This window comes from Hyperoodon ampullatus (assembly GCF_949752795.1).
Source record: "Hyperoodon ampullatus genome assembly, chromosome: 3".
NCBI lineage: Eukaryota > Metazoa > Chordata > Mammalia > Artiodactyla > Ziphiidae > Hyperoodon > Hyperoodon ampullatus.
The window spans coordinates 39,877,788-39,898,135 of NC_136916.1; the positions used below are offsets into that span (position 1 = coordinate 39,877,788).

The window sequence follows — 20,348 nt, forward strand, 5'->3', positions numbered from 1 at the left end:
TGGATGATGAGCAAGCAACCTATTAGCACTGAATTTACTGTGAATAAGGCTTTCTCTAAGGGACTTCTTCACAGAAAGCATCAATTTTCCCCACGGGTAGTTAGGGAAGAATATTTGCTGGCGCATACTTGATAGAGCTATGACTACAATGACTGTGAAAGCCTAGCCAAGGGCCTGGTAAATGGAAGACCCACAGTGAACGAATGAACGAATAAGTTCTTACTTTTCAGGGTGTGGTAGGCTTGTGCCAGGAGGAAGTGGAGTAAAATGCAGTGGTTCTCAAAGGGACCAGCAGCATCCCCATCATCTGAAAACTTGTTTGAAATGCAAAATTCTCAAGACCTCCCCCAGACCTCCTGAGTCAGAAACTCTGGGGTGAGGACCAATAATCCATATTTCTTTAAAAATTTTTTAAAGATTTTTAACTTTTCATTTTGAAATAGTTTGAGATTTACCAGAAGAGTTACAAAATAGTACCAAAAAAGCTTCCTTATACTGTTCACCCAGGTTCCCCCAGTGTTACCATCTTACATGACTACAGGGCAGTGATCAAAACCAGGAGAGTAACGTTGATACAACCCTATTACCTAATCTACAGACTTTATCTAAATCTTATCAGTTGTCCCACTGCTATCCTTTTCTTCTCTGAGATCCAATCCAGAATTATATTGATACATTGTATTTAGCTGCCATGTTACCTTTAAATCTGGGGCAGTTCTTCAGGCTTTCTTTGTCTTTCACGATCTGTGCACTTTTTTTTAAATTTATTTTTTTTACATCTTTATTGGAGTATAATTGCTTTATAATGGTGTGTTAGTTTCTGCTTCATAACAAAGTGAATCAGTTATACATATACATATGTCCCCATATCCCCTCCCTCTAGCATCTCCCTCCCTCCCACCCTCCCTATCCCACCCCTCTAGGTGGTCACAAAGCACTGAGCTGATCTCCCTGTGCTATGCGGCTGCTTCCCACTAGCTAGCTATTTTACGTTTGGTAGTGTGTATATGTCCATGCCACTCTCTCACTGTGCACTTTTGAAGGATCCTCACTAGTTATTTTGTAGACTGTCCCACAATTTGGGTTTGCCTGATGTTTTCTCACAAATGAATGCCAGTTAGGCAATTTTGGCAGGAACACCTCAGAAGTGATGCTGTGCCCGTTCAGTACGTTGTGTCGGGGTACACGACGTCTGTACATTTTATTACCAGTGATGTTAACTTTATCACTTAAGTGGTCAGGATGGTGTCTGCTAGGTTTCTCCACTGCAGAGTGACTATTTTTTTCTCCTCTGTGATTAATAAGCATAATATTTTGAAGCTTTGTAAATATCTTGTTTCTTATCATTCTTTCACACGTTAGTTTTAGCATTCATTGATGATTCTTGCTTGAAACAAATATTAGTGTGCCATTTGTCAATGGTGATTTTTCTATTTCTATCCTTTTCCTCTACATTTATTAATTGGATTTTATTGTAAGGAAAAGCTTTCTTTTCTTCCTCATTTGTTGATTAAATTACTTCTTTATATCAGTATGGACTCATGGGTATTTATTTTGTTCTATGAATTATAATCCATGTATTAACTTGCTAGGGCTGCTGTAAGAAAGTGTCAGAGACTGAGTGGTTTCAACAATAGAAATTTATTTTCTCACAGTTCTGGGGGCTGGAAGTCTGAGATCAAGGTGTCAGCAGGGTTGGTTCCTTCTGAGGCCTCTCTCCTTGGCTTACAGATGGTTGTCTTCTCTCTGTGTCCTCACATAGTCTACCCTCTGGGTATGTCTATGTCTTAGTGTCCTCTTATAAGGACACCAGTCATATTGGATTAGTTCCCACCTTAATGACTTTATTTTAACTTAATTACCTCTTGAAGACCCTATCTCTAAATACAGTCATAGTCTAAGGTACTGGGGGTTAGGACTTCAACATATGAATTTTGGGCAGATATAATTCAGCTCATTACAATCTATGACTGTCATTATATTGTCATTATATTTTGTTGCTCAAATCATCCCCAGTTTGGCCATTGGAGACCCCTTCATACTGGCTCCTGTGTCCCTTCTTCATGCCCCCAATAATTCTTGAGCACCTTCTTACTTTCCAGTACTGCAAGGTGTTCCAAGCACATCTTGTACTTTCTCCGCCCCAGCCCTGGAATTAATGCGTTCCCTCATTCTTTTTACCGGAAAATGGTAGTGCTCACCTCCTGGATGGTTCTGTGGCATGCTAAAGTTTGAGAATCTCTGATAGACTGGTTCTGAGCCCAGACTTGGATTTGAATCCAGCTCTATCCCTTCTTAGATGAGTGACATTCAATTAGTTACTTAATTTCTATAAGTCTGTTTCCTTTTCTGTTGAAAGGGGATAATGCTACCCACCTCCTAGGGTGGTTATAAGGATTGATGTATTACATAAAGCATTTGGCACAGCCCCTGGCTCATAATCAATGCCCAGCAGTGATTGGCTTTCATTATTAGGTGAGCCATTTCTAAAGGCTGAAGACCAAACAACACATTTTCATCTGGGGAGTGGACAGATTCTAGAGGGATTCCCAAGAACGTCTCAATGACCTACTAGAATAAACTCTACATATTGATCTGAGGAATTGTGTCTTGAGATCATAGCTGGCATTTTCCAGGAAGATGCATGGAAGCCCATCCTGCAGCATTTCTTCTTGGCGCTAATGTACCACCAACGTTCCCAACACTCTGGGCACTTGAGGGCGGGAGGAATGAGGGTGAGATGATGAGTCTGGATGTAGTTCCTCATCTCATAGTATAGTTTCTAGTCTCCAGGTGGACCAGGCCACCTCCCTTGAAAGCAGGAGTTTTAGCTCTTATTCCTTCTCTGTTTGGAAGACCACCTTCTAAAGAGTGTGGGGGAGGGGTGACGAGTCAAGGATTTTAGTTTTCAGTTGCCAGGGCAACAGGGGATCATGGTGAGTGGGAGAGATCATAGCTATGAGAAAGACAGAGTGCGACTGTTCTGGTTTTTTATTACGTTTGTTAATGATCTCTTTGTCTTTTTTGCAGAGAGCACGGATAACTTTGTCTCTTGTAAGTCTCTTTTACCTTTTGCTTTGAAAGTGATTTATTCTGATACTTTTGGTAACTACTGAGTCCAAATAGCCCTCTTTTGTATTCTACCAGCATCCTCAGACTCATGGCCACTGAGAGCATCTGAGTGAACTGTGAAAGGAGAGTAGAAATACTTGAGCAGTTCCAAGCCCACTCATCTTGGACAGCCACTTTCTGCCTCAGTTTCCCCACAGTTTTCTAGGGTCTGACCATGTTGTGGGTCTTCCCACCCAGATGCACAGAGGTGGTGTCAGGAAGGATGTGGGGTTCACGTGCCCCAGTGGACCCCTGTTGAGCATCTCAGTTGTTCTTGCAGAGAGAATGTGGAGCCTATAAACATGTTAGTGTTTGTCACCTGCTTTGAGAGCCAGGACCTACCTCGTGTGGAGCTGTGATTGACAAGGTCTCCTGATAGGTTCGCCTGTCCTCAAATGAGATTATTGAGGCTCAGTCTATAAGTGATTCGGGGCCAGGACTAGATGATCCGCAAAGGATTTGGTGTTTCGCTCATGGTCTGTGGGGAAACGTATTTATTCCTTTTCCTTTTGTCCCCTGTGGGAGAGGAACGGGGCGGCTGAGGCCATTTCTGCTCCCTGTTCGGCCTGAGACAGTAGACAGTCCTGTTTAGAACGCCCCTTGTTGTTTGGCACAGATGTAAATATAACCTGGATTCCTTTGTTTGTCCTCGGTCTTTGAGGACTTGTCATCTCACAGGATGTCCCTCCAGAGAATTTTGAACTGGGACTCTCTCTGGACAAGGAGCTGATTCTAGAAGGAGGACTAATGGATGCTCGGCTTCCCATCCAGGCCTTGCTGGGAAGAGCAGATGTTTCCTAGTCAGATAAACTTGCTGCCAACTGAAGCTGCCATTGTGTTCTGAAATCTGCCGTAGGGCAATGGATAGTGGGTTGTTTATGGGGCCACAGGCCTCCTGGATCTCACTGAGGAGTGAAGAGGGAACGAGGAAGGGCATGGAGAGCCTGGGACAGGATAAGGGGTGCAGAAAGGAGCTGAATGTCAGCAACAGCTACCATTACCCACGAAATTGGCCGAATCCAGACCCTGGCTGTGATCCCAAACCAGTTTTTTCCCTCTTATTTATCCAATAGCTCATGGCCCACATTGCCCAGGTTACATTATTTACTCTGGGATGGGGATTGGGGGACGGGAGCAAAGGTTCTTTATACCTGTGGAGTCTGTCTTTGAGTCATCAGTACCCACCAGGCAGCCACACAGGAATCCGATCTCTGGGGACCCCTGCAAAGCCTGGGGAGGCCAGGCAGTCAAGAGTCTGACTTCAAGGGGTTGTTCTCCAGAAAGAACTTGCAAGAGGGCTTGGGAGTTAGGCAGGGACCGTGGCTGAGGCTCTCGTGGCCAGGAAGCTAACTACTCTTCTCTATTTATGTTTGGTTTTCAGTCTACGAAGTGAGCCCCACCCCTCCTATCACTGTGACCCATAAACCAGAGGAAGACACTTTTGGGGTGAGTCACTCCTTGGTCAAGAGGAAGGTGTTTACTGATGCAGTAGTTTTTCAGGCTTCTGTTTTAGTAGCTAACTTTTCCCAATACTGCCTTATTTGGAATTCTAGCATATGTGGCATAGAGAAGCCGTGATGAATGACCTCCTTTCAGGTGGTTAAAACCTTCCTTGTTTGATGAGAATAATTCATTGTTTGAGGAAGTCTTTGAGGATCTGCTTTAAGCCGTAGGGCTCGGGAGGAGAACAGTTTGAAACTTCCCACTCCATTAGGAGCCAGCTGGGCCTGATTCGAAGGGGCTGCTAACTGTACAGCCTTTTACAAAAGTCAGAGTTGCCCAGGGCATCTTCTTGGGTGGGAGGTGCCCCCACTCCACGCTCTCAGAACCTGAGGTTTCTCTGGGGAGAAAAGGAAAGGGGTCTTTTTAGAATCTCCTGGATAAGAATATTATGCAAAGAATGTCAATGTGAAGATGCAAGATTTGTTTGCTAATTAAAACCACAACGGAACAACAGACAGAAGCATCTCTGGGCTTCCTCCTGCATCTCTTAGGACAGTCCCCAGATGAGAGGGCTCAGAACACTGAATCATAGAACTTTCTCTAATCAATCTGGGTAATTTATTTTTTGATGTTCTTAGAGTCTCATAAATTACATCTTCTCAAGACTTTACTCAGTCTGAGAAGTTCTGAAGTTCACTGAAGTTCTGGGAGGGCTACAGTTGCTACTGTAATAGGATGTTCTCTGAGCATGCATGTTACTTCATACTCGGGTTTTCTGTAACTGCTCGACTGTCTGTTTTTGGCTTCCAATAGGTATCCATAGCCGTTGGACTTGCTGCTTTTGCCTGTGTCCTGTTGGTGGTTCTCTTTATCATGATCAACAAGTATGGTCGACGGTCCAAATTTGGAATGAAGGGTAAGGTGGGATTTTCATTTGCGAGGGTCTCATGGGGGAAACATGGCTTCTTTTGATCAAAAGATGCTATTTTAATCTCTTTGCTCTCTGAGAGGGCTTCAGGGTGGTGGGCTTAAGCGGCCCTGGTGGAGACTCCCATCTACACGTTTATTATTGGTAATGATGGATTGAAGGCAGCATTGGTGTGAGGACCAAACTGTGGACCACCTGGTTTTTCTGTAATGACTAAAAACATTGCTTCAGTGGGCTGGTACAATGAGGATGATTTGGGAAAGAAGTTGGATTTGAGAACAAATGAAGAGGACTTACATTTCTTTTTATTTTTGGTGGGTAAAAGGACTCTTTGTTTGAGTAACTTGGTTTTTCTCTTGTCTGCACCCGTCCTTGGAGTTGTGATGAGAAGGTATTAGCAGAACTAAATGTAGGATGGTAGACTGTGGCATTGAAAGGTTGCCCATGCATGGTATCTCAGCACGTAGCTCTACACAGAGTTCCAGAATGGATGCCAAGAGCAACGTGACTGCTAAATCTGCTGGCCAGTTTCCACAACACAGAGTACTCAACCCCATTACAGCTGGGGTGGGATGTGAGACGTGGCTCTCCACCAAGGCTTGGGAAAAGGGGACTGGCACAAAAGGGGTTAACATGGTGAATTAGCATCCATCTGCCTGGTCCCAGGATGGATCTGACCAAATGGTGCAAGGGAGGCTGGATACCAGTGCTTAAACAGAAACTTGAATTTCAAAATATACTCCCAGCTGGGGTTTCCATTTATGGCTGATGTTAATAGGAGATGGGTGGGAAGGGAGTATGAAGTGTTTGACAAGCCGTCAGGTTCCTGAGCTAGGATTCAGGTTGGAGTCTTCTGGTGAGATTATGGGATCCAGAAAGATGAATTTCGATGACTTCTGCACACGAACTGGTATCTGTGGTTGGGGTCTTGACCTGGGGGCTCAGGAATTGAAGGGGAAAGCATGAATGAGATTCACAGGGATAGAGGTCCCCTGAACTTATATGTAAATGTTTAATTGTTTGTACATGGTGGCAGGGGGCGGGGTTGGGAAGGAACTAATCCATAGCTTCTATTATATTGTCAAAAGAGTCTGTGACCACCCTACAAGTTTAGAACACTGATATCTAGCAAGGGATAGCCATAGAGAACTAGAAAGGCAGAAATCATTGGGGAGGACTGTCTGGCTTCCCAGAAGCCTCCTGCCCCTTTCTGCTCTTGGTTAAGCTGAACAAGTCCCAGAAGAGCAAACCAGGTTTTCTTGAAGCATATGAAATACTTTGACCAAGAGAAATACGCATAAAGGCAAATTATAAAACTTCTCTATAAGAAGTTTGGCCTGAAGCCAGATGACTTAAACAAGAGAAGACCACGGTCAGCCACTTTGGCTGGAGAGGTTTTATCTACCAGTACCCGATGGACCAAACAGGGCTTCACAGGTTTGGAAGATCAGTGACCAACATGAAAGCTCTGAACCTTCAGTCTTAGTATCATCCTTGGGCTCCTGGCTTTGAGGACCTGGCACTAGTACTTGTGCAAAATTTTCCTACTATGGGAGGAACATTCCTAGATCTTCCTCCCTCCACCTAAGAAAACAACAGGGCCTTGACCAAAGGGAAGAACGGGCATTATTGCTCTCCACCTCGAGAGGCACACCACCAGCTGAGACCCTGCGACAAGACTGGCACCACCATACGAGCAGATTTTTCCTCTTAATTGTCATCTGTTTTCTGGAAGAGCGTGTCCCCATGTCGGATGGATTAGGCAGCACCCAGGGTGGTGCTTTCCCCTCAGCTGTCCTTGGAGCCTCTCCCAACACCCACGCCCCTCTCCCGGGCTGAGCTGCCTTCATTGGCCCTGATTGGGCCACAAGAACACGTCCATAAGTTTGGAAGTGAAATATTCCTTAATTTAAAGTCAGGTGACCTGAAGAAGTTTGGCTAGAGTGAGAGGCAGGATGAGATGTTGTATCCAAGGCTGACCCTGTTTAGAATTAAGCCTGCATCTTTCTGATCTTTGTTATGCCTGATTGTATTTAGTTCTCATCTTAGGATGAAACAGCAAATGCCCCAGGCTGCATACACCCTTAATCTTTTATTAGTAGCGGGCCTCCCAGTCCAGAAAAAAGAGCAAAGTTGCGGGTACCAGAAGTCCCCCAAATCTGACTCAGGCGAACCTCCGTCTCTTCAGAGCCACCCCTTCCTCAGCTTTGAATTTTCAAATCTGAGTTAAAAATCTGTGATGCCACTTAATTGCTCTGTTTCCAGCAAAGTTACTTAACATTCCGGCAACTTCAAAATGATGGAATGATACCACCTCCCTCATTGCATTGCTCTGAGTGTTGAGATCTGTGTGTAATTGACATGTAAAAGGGTCCCTGTGGTTGTAGTTTTCTTCTTTTCTTTGTGTATAAGCCTCTCCAAGCTTCTTTCATTGTCCTTCCAGGAAGGGCTGCCCTCCCAAGACTTAATCATGCCCTCTTTTGTCCCACACAATATTTAGTAAAAAAGCTTTTCTTCTACCCTAATCCTAGGGCACTGTCATTATCTTGCTCACACATCATCTGTCCTGTTAGACCAGGAGTGACTTGTTGCAGAAACCCGCAGTCACTCAGCTGAGTATGCCTGAAACTCTGCACAGCCTTTGACAAATTGTTTCTGAACTTAGAAATGAATGACTTTAATTTTACTCAGAAAACAAGCACAGCTTGTTAATCAGTAATGGGCTAGTTACGGCTCATTTGGAAATCTGAGATGTCTGAGCAGTGGAGGTAGAGTGGGGATGATCTGGGAAACTCATAAATAATTCCCACCCTCCACATCTGAGGGCCTGGAACACAGTGTATGGATGAGGAGGACTTATTAAAATGAACTTCTTTCTGAGAAATAAAAAAATATATAGAAAAATATGGACATTAGTATAACAAACACTCATATTCCTGTCACTTAGAATAAGCAGCTGTTACTGTTTTGTCTTCTGTTGCATCTAATGTTTTATTCCTATTACTGATAAAACTAAGATGGCTTTAACTGTCACCCTGGTCCCATTTCCGCTCCCATTTCCATAGGCAGTCATTAGCTTGAGTTCACTGTGCATCCATCAGTCCACTTGTTTTTGTCTCTCTCCCTGTATCTCTGTCTCTCCTTGTCTGCTGTCTCTGCACACCCTCCCTTCCCGCCATGGCTGTCTCCCAGCTGACCCCATACCCTGCAGACTGCCAAGTTAGCAACTGCCTCTACTCTATGGCAAACCTAGTGGCCAAGTCTGGTAACCAGCTCAATTTTATAGTTCTACTTATGTATATGTATATATATGTTTTGTTTTGTTTGTTTTTTCCAAATCACAATTGCATTTATTCATAGACATCTAGAAAACAATCAAAAGTATATTTGTCTCTTATAGACCTTATTAATAAATGTTATGTGGATGAGAGAGCGTGTCCCGAGAGTTTTAAACAACATGATTAAAGACTGTAACACTCCCAAGAGTGGTCACAGATAGGTACAGGATGTGAAGAAAGATATACATATATACATACACATATATATGTCTACATATGTGAATACACTTACAAGATGCATTACTTTGTGTATGTTTTAATTTGTACACGTGTTTATACTCTAAGCACCCTTCTGCATCTTTATTTGCTTGTCATGTGTTAGAGATCTCTCCATGTTAGTACATATAGGAATTCCACTGGGGACCTATTTTATGGAAGTTGAATGTATTAACCAGAGTTTATAGAAATGAACTGAAAATGCATTGTCTCAGGCACTTTTTTACTGTTATCAACTGCCATCTTGTTGATCGAAATTCCGGCCTGGGGAGAGGTCAGGATTCTGCCCTGTGGAGGGGTTAGGATTCGAGCTCATCTTCTCTTATAATCACAAAGGTTCTAAAATGGGGCTGAGTGTCCAGTGGGCTTTCTTTGGGCTGTGGATGAAGCCCCATGCTTTAGAGTGGCAGGATGATCCTGAAGTATTTGGTGTGGTGTGGGCACTGACCAGTCAGAGCACATGCTACCCTCCTGCTGGAGCCGGCACCCGGGGGCTCTCTGCTGCGCCAGGTGTTAACTCATAATCATGCTGGATCACAGGGTGGTTGAGTGGTGGGTGGTCGGGAGGTTCAGGGCAGGGGTTGTTTACTGGGAGGGACAGAAATATATCAAAATATGTCAGTATCTTAACTAATTATATTGTGCCGGTGCATCCTGGGCCTGGAAGTGACATGGCTTAGAATTTATTCCATGCTCATCCTCATATAATATTTTAAAATTAGACATCGAAAGATCGTGAAAATGATCTAGCCGGGCCCTGCAGTGTCATTATTTAGAGATGAGAAACTGAGGCATAGGAAGCCCAAGAAAGGAGGTGACCTGCTCTGGTTTTCAGTCTCGTTAAGCTGAGTTGGTTCTAGAACGGACGTTCTACCTCGCATTCTCAGTCACTTCTCATGGCAGCTATCAATAGAATGACCTAACTCCTTGGTCTTGGCTGCCCCACCATGAACATCCACAGTGCATCTGCCATGTTTATTTCACGTGGTTGTTAGAACAATAACCAGGTAGAAGATGCTAGTGTATCTTTAAGTACTTAAACATGTCCTATAGTTTTCATATAAGGTGACTATCATTATTATTTAATGGAGAAAGAAGCAAACGTGTGGGGTTTTTGCAGGCTGTAAAAAGGGCATACATTATTTGGTCTCTCTTGTCTGACTACCTCTTAAGCATCTTTATATATGTCTAGATCAGAGATACTGTGGGAGTGAACTTCATACTTCTTGACTCCCTCTTACTGTACAGAGGAAACAGAATAATGGTTTATTAGAGTTGAAACAGACCTTAGACTTATTAGGCTAATGTCCCCATTGTACAGGTAAGGAAGCAGGCCCAGAGAAATGAAATGGCCTGCCAAAATGCACGGCTAGCTAGAGCAATGCTGGCCTGCTTTCCCACCTGCATGCTGTATGCAGAGAGCCTGGGAAGGTCTGGGAAATGAAGACAGATTGTGAATAAATCAGCCCTGCTCTTCCAATACTTTATCTAATTATCTTTGAATGCTGTCCTGCTTCAAAGGGGCTTTCAAACATGTCTCTTATTAATCCTCTTTTCTCAAGCTGGGACACACCTGGCCTGGGGAAAAGGTGGGAGCTGATGGAGGAGTCTTGCTTCCCAGGCTTAGAGGACTTCCTTTGTCTCTTTCTGGACATGTTGGGGACCGCATGGCAAGGCAGCAGAAGCCAGAAGGCTGGGAAGGACAGGAGTCTAGAAAGGCTGATTGGGCTTCCGGTAATACCTTAAGTGCTTCATCTGCTTGCCTTCCATCCTAATGGTTCGACGTGTGCTGGTGCCTCTGAGGGGCCTGTGGATGGGCACTCCAGGATTGTTCCATTGTGAATTAGCATCAGCTAATAGGTACTTAAAGTGGTTGCCTATTTGATAATGATTGGGGGTTATTAACATTTTTTTCCCCATAAACAGATGGTAACTTCTCTCCAAGTGGATTGTCAGAGTCAGATTTGGAGAGACTGATTGGCTCCTGCCAAAAGCTCTTGGGGGTGGCTGCCTGCGTTGAATGGCCCTGTTATCCCTCTGGTTTAACTGCTAGGTTAACGGGAATGATTAGACTTGGGAAGGAGTCATTTCTGCCCGCTCTCCTAACCTTGGAACATTGGACTGAGAAGGGTTTCTTCCAGCTGGATGGAGGTAGGGCTGGGATCCTGGCCTCCTAATGTTTGATGCTCTAACTGGCATTTCTTCTTCAGTTGGGTTAGAGGGTCCCCGTATCTATAGCCGTGAGCACAGAGCCAGGGAATTGATACAATGAGTGTGGGGTAGAAATAGAGAGTTCTGAGACTACTGAAAGGTGACCTTGACCCTGGGTGAGGTCAGCATTAGTGCCACTGATAAGGCAGCTTTTTTTGCCCTGAGAAATACACTTATCTGGCCTTGATTTAATGGGGCGTCAGAAGCCAAGAGCAAGGCAGAAGTGAAACTGAGCGGAGGACTTGGGTTTTCTGACTTCCTGAAATAAGTCTATTTTTCCTTCTTGCTTGTTTCTCTTTCTTGACTTCCTTTTCTGTTTCCTCCTCTGAACTGAGGTACACAAGTGAGGAAGCTTACCCCTGGCCTTGGCAATGACCCTGGGCTTGGGATTCCTGGTGGAAGATGCCTCTTTGAACATAATTTTGAGACTGCTGTTATCCTCAGGCCCTTGGATTCTCCTAACAAAAGTTTCCATGCCCCTTCCCTCTTTTCAGACTCCTTGAGAGACCCTCCAAGCCCAAGGAACACTCCTAGCATTCGTTCAGGTCTAAATAAAATAGGTTAGGTTTGTGGCCAATCCACAGGCAGGACATAAAGTAATCAAAGCCAGGAGTCTTCTGCCTCTCTTCTTCTGCTTTGGGCTTCATTTCAAATTTCTGGTTGCAGATGCAGTCGCAACCCACTTGGTGACAGAGTTCTAGAATGCAGTGCCCAGAGGGTTGAGAAAGCTGGAAGGCAGTGTGCATTTTTCTGGCATGCCTTTGCTGCTCTGTCTTTGTGGGATCTTTGCAGGTGTGCAGTGAATGGTCCTGGAAGTTCCCGCACTGTCACCGGTGGTTGTGTTAAGGCTGCCCTGCTCCATTCCTCTCTCTCAGGGCACCAGGGAACCAGCTGTTCTCCAACACCGACTCTTCTATTTGAAGAGAAATGCCTGGAAATAGAGTCTGATACAAAATGTTCCTCCTCTGTGGCTACCTGCTCGCGGGCTGTTCCTGGCAGTCCCCTACCGCCTGTACAGCAAGGCCAAAGGTGGCCAATATGCTGGCTCCATAGCCAAAGCCATTGCCTCTGATTCATTTGATTTTGGCAACAGGACAGTTCTTACTAATTCATGCCATTGCAACGGTTCCCACAGGGTTAACAGCCCTTTGATACCTCAGCTTAGAAGTTCTCAGACTCTCGTCCCCCACTTTACATGTGACAGAAGACTACCAGTCACATGCCTTATACACTCCTGCAGGTGTAACCAGGCTTTTGGACAAATGCTGGCCCTTGCTGTAGCTTCACACAAGAAAAATATATCCGCATAGGAGTTAGCATTTTTAAAACTAGGAATAAAATCAAATCCATACTAATTTTTATTCTTAAACAATTCACAAACTTTAGTATTTTATTATTTATCCAAAGTCCTGGTGACACACTTCCTCACTGACCCAGAAATCTGACTGTATCCTGGCACCAGGATGGAAAACTAAGAGGGGAAGCGGCTGCTGGTCTTGACTTTCTCGCAATGTTCTTGGCCCGATGTGGTTTGCACCCCTGCACAGTCAAGTTGCAGAAACAGCCCCAACAGAATCTCCTGTCTTCTTATGGCACATTCTTTCCATCTCTGTATCTTCTCCTGTGGGTCCTGGGGGCTTTCACTTGCCCAGAGGAGGAAGGACCATGGGCTTTGGTTAATGAGAAGCTTCCACATGGCTGCAGCGCCCGAGCCCTGGGTTCACACAGCCCATTCTCCCCTGAACTCTGCAGAGGTGTTAGGATGTCCAAAGAGCAGCCCTCGGAACCACAGGCAGCAAAGCAGAGATCAAAACAACTGCTGATGGGGAAACACGATTTTGGACTTGGGAAGAGAAACCACACACTGAAAACAACGTCAAACAAGCAAACTGCTGCAAATCCCTGGCCCCGGCTCCTCCCCACCCCGTTGCCCTTTGTGCTGTGCATCCATCGTGGGGGATGAGCTGGATGGGGTGGGGAAGGAGTGTGCTGCAGGAGGAGAAAGGGGAGCCTGCATCCAGCTGGGGCTCAGCCACCAGTGGTGTCTGCCACCGCCTCCGGCCCCAGAGCATCCAGAGGAAAGAGAAGAGCTTCCGGTTGGTCTCTTCCTGGCTCTTTCTCTTAGAGGGTTAGTGACACCCTCTCTTCCTCCCTTCCCTGATACCCCTGTATGTTTAGTTTAGAGAGAGATTCACCAAGTCACTCTGGTGCACACCCCTTTATTCTTTTCTCTTGTATTAATTCTGCTGCCACAAGCCAGAGAGGGATTTGCTGGCATCCTTGCACTGGTCTCCAAACCAGCTTCATTCCTGACAGGCCCGGCTACCTAATTTATGGGACCCAGTGCAAAATCTTCCAAAAGCACTAGAATTGCAGGACAGCTGCAGCAGAGACTTATACCCCGATCGTGGGGCTCTTCTGAGCATGGAGTCAGGGTCAGGCCCGTGAAGCCAGCTCTGCTCCCTGAGTACACATTCCAACATGGTTTCAAGCCCTAGCACCTTCATTTTTTTCCTGTATGGTGAGGAGGGAAACTGATATTTCTATGCTTCCTGTTCAGAGAGGAGCTGGGATTTGGGGTAAAGATAAGAGTATCAGCTGATTTTTCACTTCTAATCATAGCAAGGAAAGAGAATAGGGGGCATTGGGCATTTATTGAGTACCTACTGTGTGCCAGACACATATAAGCACACGTAGACATATAAGGTCTAATATACCTTATAATATTTAGTCCTGATGAGTGGCTGTTCTCCACATTGTAAAGGCAATAAAGCTGCTCAGAGTGGTTCAATTGCCCCATGTCATGTGGCTGGTGAGTAAGAAAACCAGGTTTTAAATGAGGTCACTCTGAATCAATGGTTCTCAATCTTCACTGCACATTCCAATCACTTGGTCAAATTGTATGACTCCCTCAGCCCAGGCGGCACCCCAGACTGATTAAATCCGATTCTAAAGGTGAAACTCAGGCATGGTCATGCTTTTCTCAACACCTCGGGTGATTTCACTTGTGCAGCCAAGTTGAGAACCAGCGGTGTAAGGCCAAGATGCAGCTGCGCATTTAATTAGTTGCCCAGGTCATGTATGCAGTCTGCAGACCAGTGTATCTGGTCACCTTGGGACCGTGTGAAATGTGTAGATGCCTGGGATCACTCCCCACCCACTGGGTCAGACCTGGGGTGAAGTGGGGGAGATTTTTGATGCTCACTAAAGTTTAGGAACCACTGCACTGAATCCTGGGGGATGCTGGGGATCTTATGAAAATGCAGATTCTGGAGAAGGGCTGAGAGTCAGTGTTTCTAACCAGTTTCCAGAGGATGCTTCTCTGGGGCTCACAGTTCAGGGAACAAAGGACGAAGTGAAAACCTCAGGCCTGTGACCTGGGGACTTAGGTAACATCTCTGTCTTCCATTTCTTCCTGTGCATCATTAGCAAAATCAGCCGGCCTCAACCTCTGACTCTGCTAGTTGGAATAATATGACTATATGATTACAAAATAGAACCACGACTTCTAAGGCAATTTTAGTTCTACCCTCTTTGGGTAAATAAGCCTTGCTTCTTTCCTAAGGCAGTTCTGCAGTGGCTTCGTTGGTTCATACCGAACTGCCACCTCCTTCCACACAAGGGCACTTGTAAGGCCTGCTGCCTCTGTTGATCTTAGCACAAGCGTGAGGTCCATCAACACAAGGGCTGGAGGCAGAGCCCCAGGGAGGCCAGCAGTCAGTGGGCAGGCAGCATTCCCAGCCCAGAGTCCCTTGTGTGCCTGGACAGGCATTCCTCTCCTCTAGAAACTTCCACATCCTGTTTCCTCTTCCTCCCATAGCTGATCTTGGAGGTAATGTTGGGAGCTACAGGAAATGGGAGCAGCTTGGGCTGGCAGGCCCTGAAGTGGACCAGAGCATGTTGTTTGGTGGAGGAAGCCTAGTGGGTTAAGTCAGTGGTGGCCCAGGACACCTGCCAGCCTCAGAGGCACTGCTCTTGGTGGCTGGAATTTTGTTCTCCTCAGTCCTGCCGCTCCAGTGGTATTTACATTGGACCCCTGCCCTGCCCTCCCAATTGACTGTGGAATAAGAACTGCATAGTGGGCCAAAGACTGGAACGGTTTCCTTAGCAGTCCCAAAATGCCGAGCCTCCCTACCTGACGGGGATCTTGAGTTCAGAGGGGACTCTGTGCTGTAACAGCGATGCACACCTGTTCCCAGGTGGGGGAGAAGAATGCCAGCGTTGGTCTGTCTGCCAGCAGGTCTGACATGAAGCCCCGAGGAGGGTGCCCAGGTAGTTTCAGGAACTACCTTTCCAAGTGAATCCTTCCAAATCAATTGAGTTCAGTGGGTTGGCCTTGGGCCAGTGGAGGGGTGCCGGGAGCACCCCCATTGTTGGCTTAGTCTTTAAGAAAAGCAGGCAGGATTTGAGTACTGTTATTGGCCATGGTGTGCGGAAATGGCTCCAATCGTCCCAGCCACTGCCTGGGCTTGCTTTGTGGGGCTGGAGGTGGGGGGCGTCTGGGGGACACACCGGCCTGATTGGGCTGTACTTGGAGCTGGAGGTCTTCTAAAGAGAAGCACTGTCAGAAATGAGGGGACATCCGAGCGAAAGGGAAAATGGACATTCACGTTTGCTGTTGCTAAGTGTGTGGACAGAGCCTGCCTTTCTGGAAAGTGGTTTGGCAAATTTTATTAAAAGGCTAAAATCAGAGGAAGCCCATGTCCCAGAAACTCCACTTCTGAGAATTTAACCTCAGGTAATGATCACCAACGGCTGCCCATATTGATGTGTGTGGGTGTTCATCCCACTGTGACTTAAACAGTCAACTCGATCAACTAAGAATTGCTTAAATATAATAAATGGTTAGTTGAGCACACTGTGGTTCATACAAATGATGTAATTTCAATGAAGACATTAAAAATGACAATTTTTGGAGACTTCCCTGACAGTCCAGTAGTTAAGACCCTGCGCTTCCCATGCAGGGTGCGTGGGTTCCATCCCTGGTCGGGGAACCCAGATACCACATGTCGCCCAGCCAAAAAATGAAAAAAAAAAAAAAAGAAAGAAAAAGAAATGACAGTTTTTAAAAGCAAGTTTTTAATATTTCTGTAAGGATATACCTGCAAATAGTAAGAGAGCCCAAAAATGTAAAAGATAATGGAGTAAAAGTTACTCTCAATCTGCCTAATTTCCTGCTTCTGAGATAATAACTATTTAGAGGTTCTGTGTATCCTTGCCGAGGTAGTCAGTGCTATACAAGGAGAGATGTTTCCCGTTGCCTTTATACAAATGCCAGCTTGTATTCACATTGTTCTGGACCACATTATTTTTGGTAACTATCTTTGAGATTATTTCATATTAGTTCATAGAGATCTACTGCATTCTTTTTTTCTTTTTTCCAGCTTTATTGAGATATATTTGATACACAACAATGTGTAAGTTTAAGGTGTACAGTGTGATGATTTCATACATGTATGTATTTACTGCATTCTTTTTTTAACAGTTGAATATCAAGAGTGATATTTGAGAGCAATATTTATTGACACGTGAAAGTGTTCATATGTGTACATATTTTTAAATTGGGGTATGGTTGCTTCACAATGTTGTGTTAGTTTCTGCTGTACAACAAAGTGAATCAGTTATACGTATACATATATCCCCTCCCTCTTGGACCTCCCTCCCACCTGCCCCATCCCACCCATAGAGGCCACCACAGAGCACCGAGCTGAGCTCCCTGAGCTATACAGCAGGTTTCCACTAGCTATCTATTTTACACATGGGATTGTTAATACCAATCTCCCAATTCATTCCACCCCCTCTTCCCTCCCCACTGTGTCCACACATTCGTTCTCTATGTCTGTGTCTTTATTCCTGTCCTGCAAATAGGTTCACCTCTACCATTTTTCTAGATTCCACATATATGCGTTAATACACGATATTTGTTTTTCTCTTTCTGACTTACTTCACTCTGTATGACAGACTCCAGGTCCATCCACGTTTCTACAAATGACCCAATTTTGTTCCTTTTTATGGCTGAGTAATATTCCATTGTATATATGTGCCACATCATCTTTGTCCAGTCGTCTGTTGATGAACATTTAGGTTGCTTCCAGGTGGCTATTATAAATAGTGCTACAGTGAACACTGGGGTGCATGTGTCTTTTTTTGTTGTTGTTGTTACACGGGCCTCTCACTGTTGTGGCCTCTCCCCTTGCGGAGCACAGGCTCCGGACGCACAGGCTCAGCGGCCATCGCTCACGGGCCCAGCCGCTCCACGGCATGTGGGATCTTCCCGGACCAGGGCACAAACTCGTGTCCCCTGCATCGGCAGGCGGACTCTCAACCACTGTGCCACCAGGGAAGCTCTGCATGTGTCTTTTTGAATCATGGTTTTCTCAGGGTATACACCCAGTAGTGGGATTGCTGGGTCACATGGTAGTTCTATTTTTAGTTTTTTAAGGAACGTCCATAGTGTTCTCCATAGTGGCTGTATCAATTTACATTCCCACCAACAGTGTAGGAGGGTTTCCTTTCCTCCACACTCTCTCCAGCATTTATTGTTTGTAGATTTTTTTCATGATGGCCATTCTGACTGGTGTGAGGTGATACCTCATTGTAGTTTTGATCTGCATTTCTCTAATAATTAGTGATGTTAAGCATGTTTTCATGTGCCTCTTGGCCATCTGTATGTCTTCTTTGGAGAAATGTCTATTTAGGTCTTCTGCCTACTTTTTGACTGGGTTTTATGTTTTTTTGATACTGAGCTGCATGAGCTGTTTGTATATTTTGGAGATTAATCCCTTGTCAGTTGCTTTGTTTGCAAATATTTTCTCCCATTCTGAGGGTTATCTTTTCGTCTCGTTTATGGTTTTCTTTGCTGTGCAAAAGCTTTTAAGTTTAATTAGGTCCCATTTGTTTATTTTTGTTTTTATTTTTATTACCTTGCAGGAGGGTCAGAAAACATCTTGCTGTGATTTATGTCCAAGAGTGTTCTTCCTATGTTTGCCTCTAAGAGTTTTATAGTGTCTGGTCTTACATTTAGGTCTTTACTCCATTTTGAGTTTATTTTTGTGTATGGTGTTAGGGAGTGTTCTAATTTCATTATTTTACATGTAGCTGTCCAGTTTTCCCAGCACCACTTGTTGAACAGACTGTCTTTTCTCTATTGTATATTCTTGCCTCCTTTGTCACAGATTAGGTGACCGTAGGTGCGTGGGTTTATCTCTCGGCTTTCTATCCTGTTCCTTGATCTATATTTCTGTTTTTGTGCCAGTACCATGTTGTCTTGATGACTATAGCTTTGTAGTATAGTCTGAAGTCAGGGAGCCTGATTCTTCCAGCTCCGTTTTTCTTTCTCAAGACTGCTTTGGCTATTCGGGGTCTTTTGTGTTTCCATACAAATTATAAAATTTTTTGTTCTAATTCTGTGAAAAATGCCATTGGTAATTTGATAGTGATTGCATTGAATCTTTAGATTGCTTTGGGTAGTGTAGCCACTTTCACAGTATTGATTCTTTCAGTCCAAGAACATGGTATATCTCTCCATCTGTTTGTGTCATCTTTGGTTTCTTTCATCAGTGTCTTATAGTTTTCTGAGTACGGGTCTTTTGCCTCCTTAGGTAGGTCTATTCCTAGGTATTTTATTCTTTTTGTTGCAATGGTAAATGGGATTGTTTCCTTAATTTCTCTTTCTGATCTTTCATTGTTAGTGTATAGGAATGCAAGAGATTTCTGTGCATTAATTTTGTATCCTGCAACTTTACCAAATTTATTGGTTAGCTCTAGTAGTTTTCTGGTGGCATCTTTAGGATTTTCTATGTATAGTATCATGTCATCTGCAAACAGTGACAGTTTTACTTCTTCTTTTCCTATTTGGATTCCTTTTATTTCTTTTTCTTCTCTGCTGTGGCTGGGACTTTGAAAACTATGTTGAATAATAGTGGTAAGAGCGGACATCCTTGTCTTATTCCTGATCTTAGAGGAAATGCTTTCAGTTTATCGAAATATTAATGTATTTTCCAGTGAGTAAAGACTGCAAACAGTTGCCCATTCGTTTTTGTTGTAAAATAAAGAGAAAATATTTTCATATATATACCTGGGAAAAATACTGGGATCATATAGACTGATAGGTCAGAATATAAATGGTAGTTATCCTTGGATAGTTGGATTATGGAAGCTTTTTTTATTTCATCCTTTGTGACTTTTGTTTTCTTTGTCTTCCAAGTTTTCTGCATTGAACTTTAAAACAAAGCAGGCAGCTGCTGGGGAAAGGGGGCACAGGCTGCATGCACCTCCTTACTAGATGCAGAGTGCTGACTTTCTCCCCACCTAGGCTCCATCTGCCCCTTCATGGGGACAACCGGGGCTCTGGTGTCACTTAGCATTGCTGATTGCACAGACCAAGGTTCCTTCCAATGTGTCCTTGGGCCACTTGCATCAGAATCATTGATGGTGGTGGGGGCTGATTAAAATGCAGGTTCCTGGGCCACATCTCCTGAATCCAGTGCTCTGGCTGTAGGCCCTGGGAATCGGTATTCTTAAAAAACACCCTGGGTGATTGTGATGCTCATTAATGTTTGAGAAACTTCAGTGTAATTAGAAATTGGCAACCTTTTTCATTAAGCAGCCGGATAGTAAGTATTTTAGGCCTTGCTGGCCATATGGTTTCTGAGGTAATCACTCATGTCGGCTGTTGTAGACACTCTGTAAATAAATTGGTCTGGCTGTGTTACAATAAAACTTTATTTACAAAAACAGGTAACAGACTGGATTTGGCCTGTGGATCTGATCCATAGCTTCAGATCCCTGGTGTAGACTGACCTAGTACCCTGAAAAATTAATCAGAAGATGGAGGAGCCTGCCAAGAACTCTTTATATTTGAAGAAGCAGGTCATATATAGGAACCATTAATAGAGTGCTTATTATATGCCAAACACTTTTTCAGACACATGCTAAACCTTAAGGCAATGCTGCACAGTAGCTATTATCGGTATTATCCTGGCAAGGCAATTGAAAGAATAAGGAAGAATAAGAATTGAAAGAAAGTGATTAGCCCAAGGACACGTGATCAGTGATGGCAGGTCTGCAAAGCTGAGGAGGAAAGTTGTAAGGCTACAGTC

At 44.5% G+C, this 20,348-nt stretch overlaps 1 protein-coding gene across 7 annotated transcripts in view; it reads left to right on the forward strand.

Moving 5' to 3' along the window:
• The window catches only part of NTRK3 (neurotrophic receptor tyrosine kinase 3), a gene marked incomplete at both ends in the record, with an annotated part of 382,825 nt that overhangs the window by 129,528 nt on the left and 232,949 nt on the right, over nucleotides 1-20,348 (forward strand). For 5 of the 7 annotated variants that reach the window (XM_079699625.1, XM_079699626.1, XM_079699627.1 and 2 more), the window contains 3 exons: nucleotides 3,031-3,054; nucleotides 4,493-4,557; nucleotides 5,368-5,470. In XM_079699625.1, the coding sequence (XP_079555751.1) occupies nucleotides 3,031-3,054; nucleotides 4,493-4,557; nucleotides 5,368-5,470 (192 nt within the window). The remainder of the gene's footprint in view (nucleotides 1-3,030; nucleotides 3,055-4,492; nucleotides 4,558-5,367; nucleotides 5,471-20,348) is intronic. The other 2 variants (XM_079699628.1, XM_079699630.1) reach the window with 1 other exon arrangement.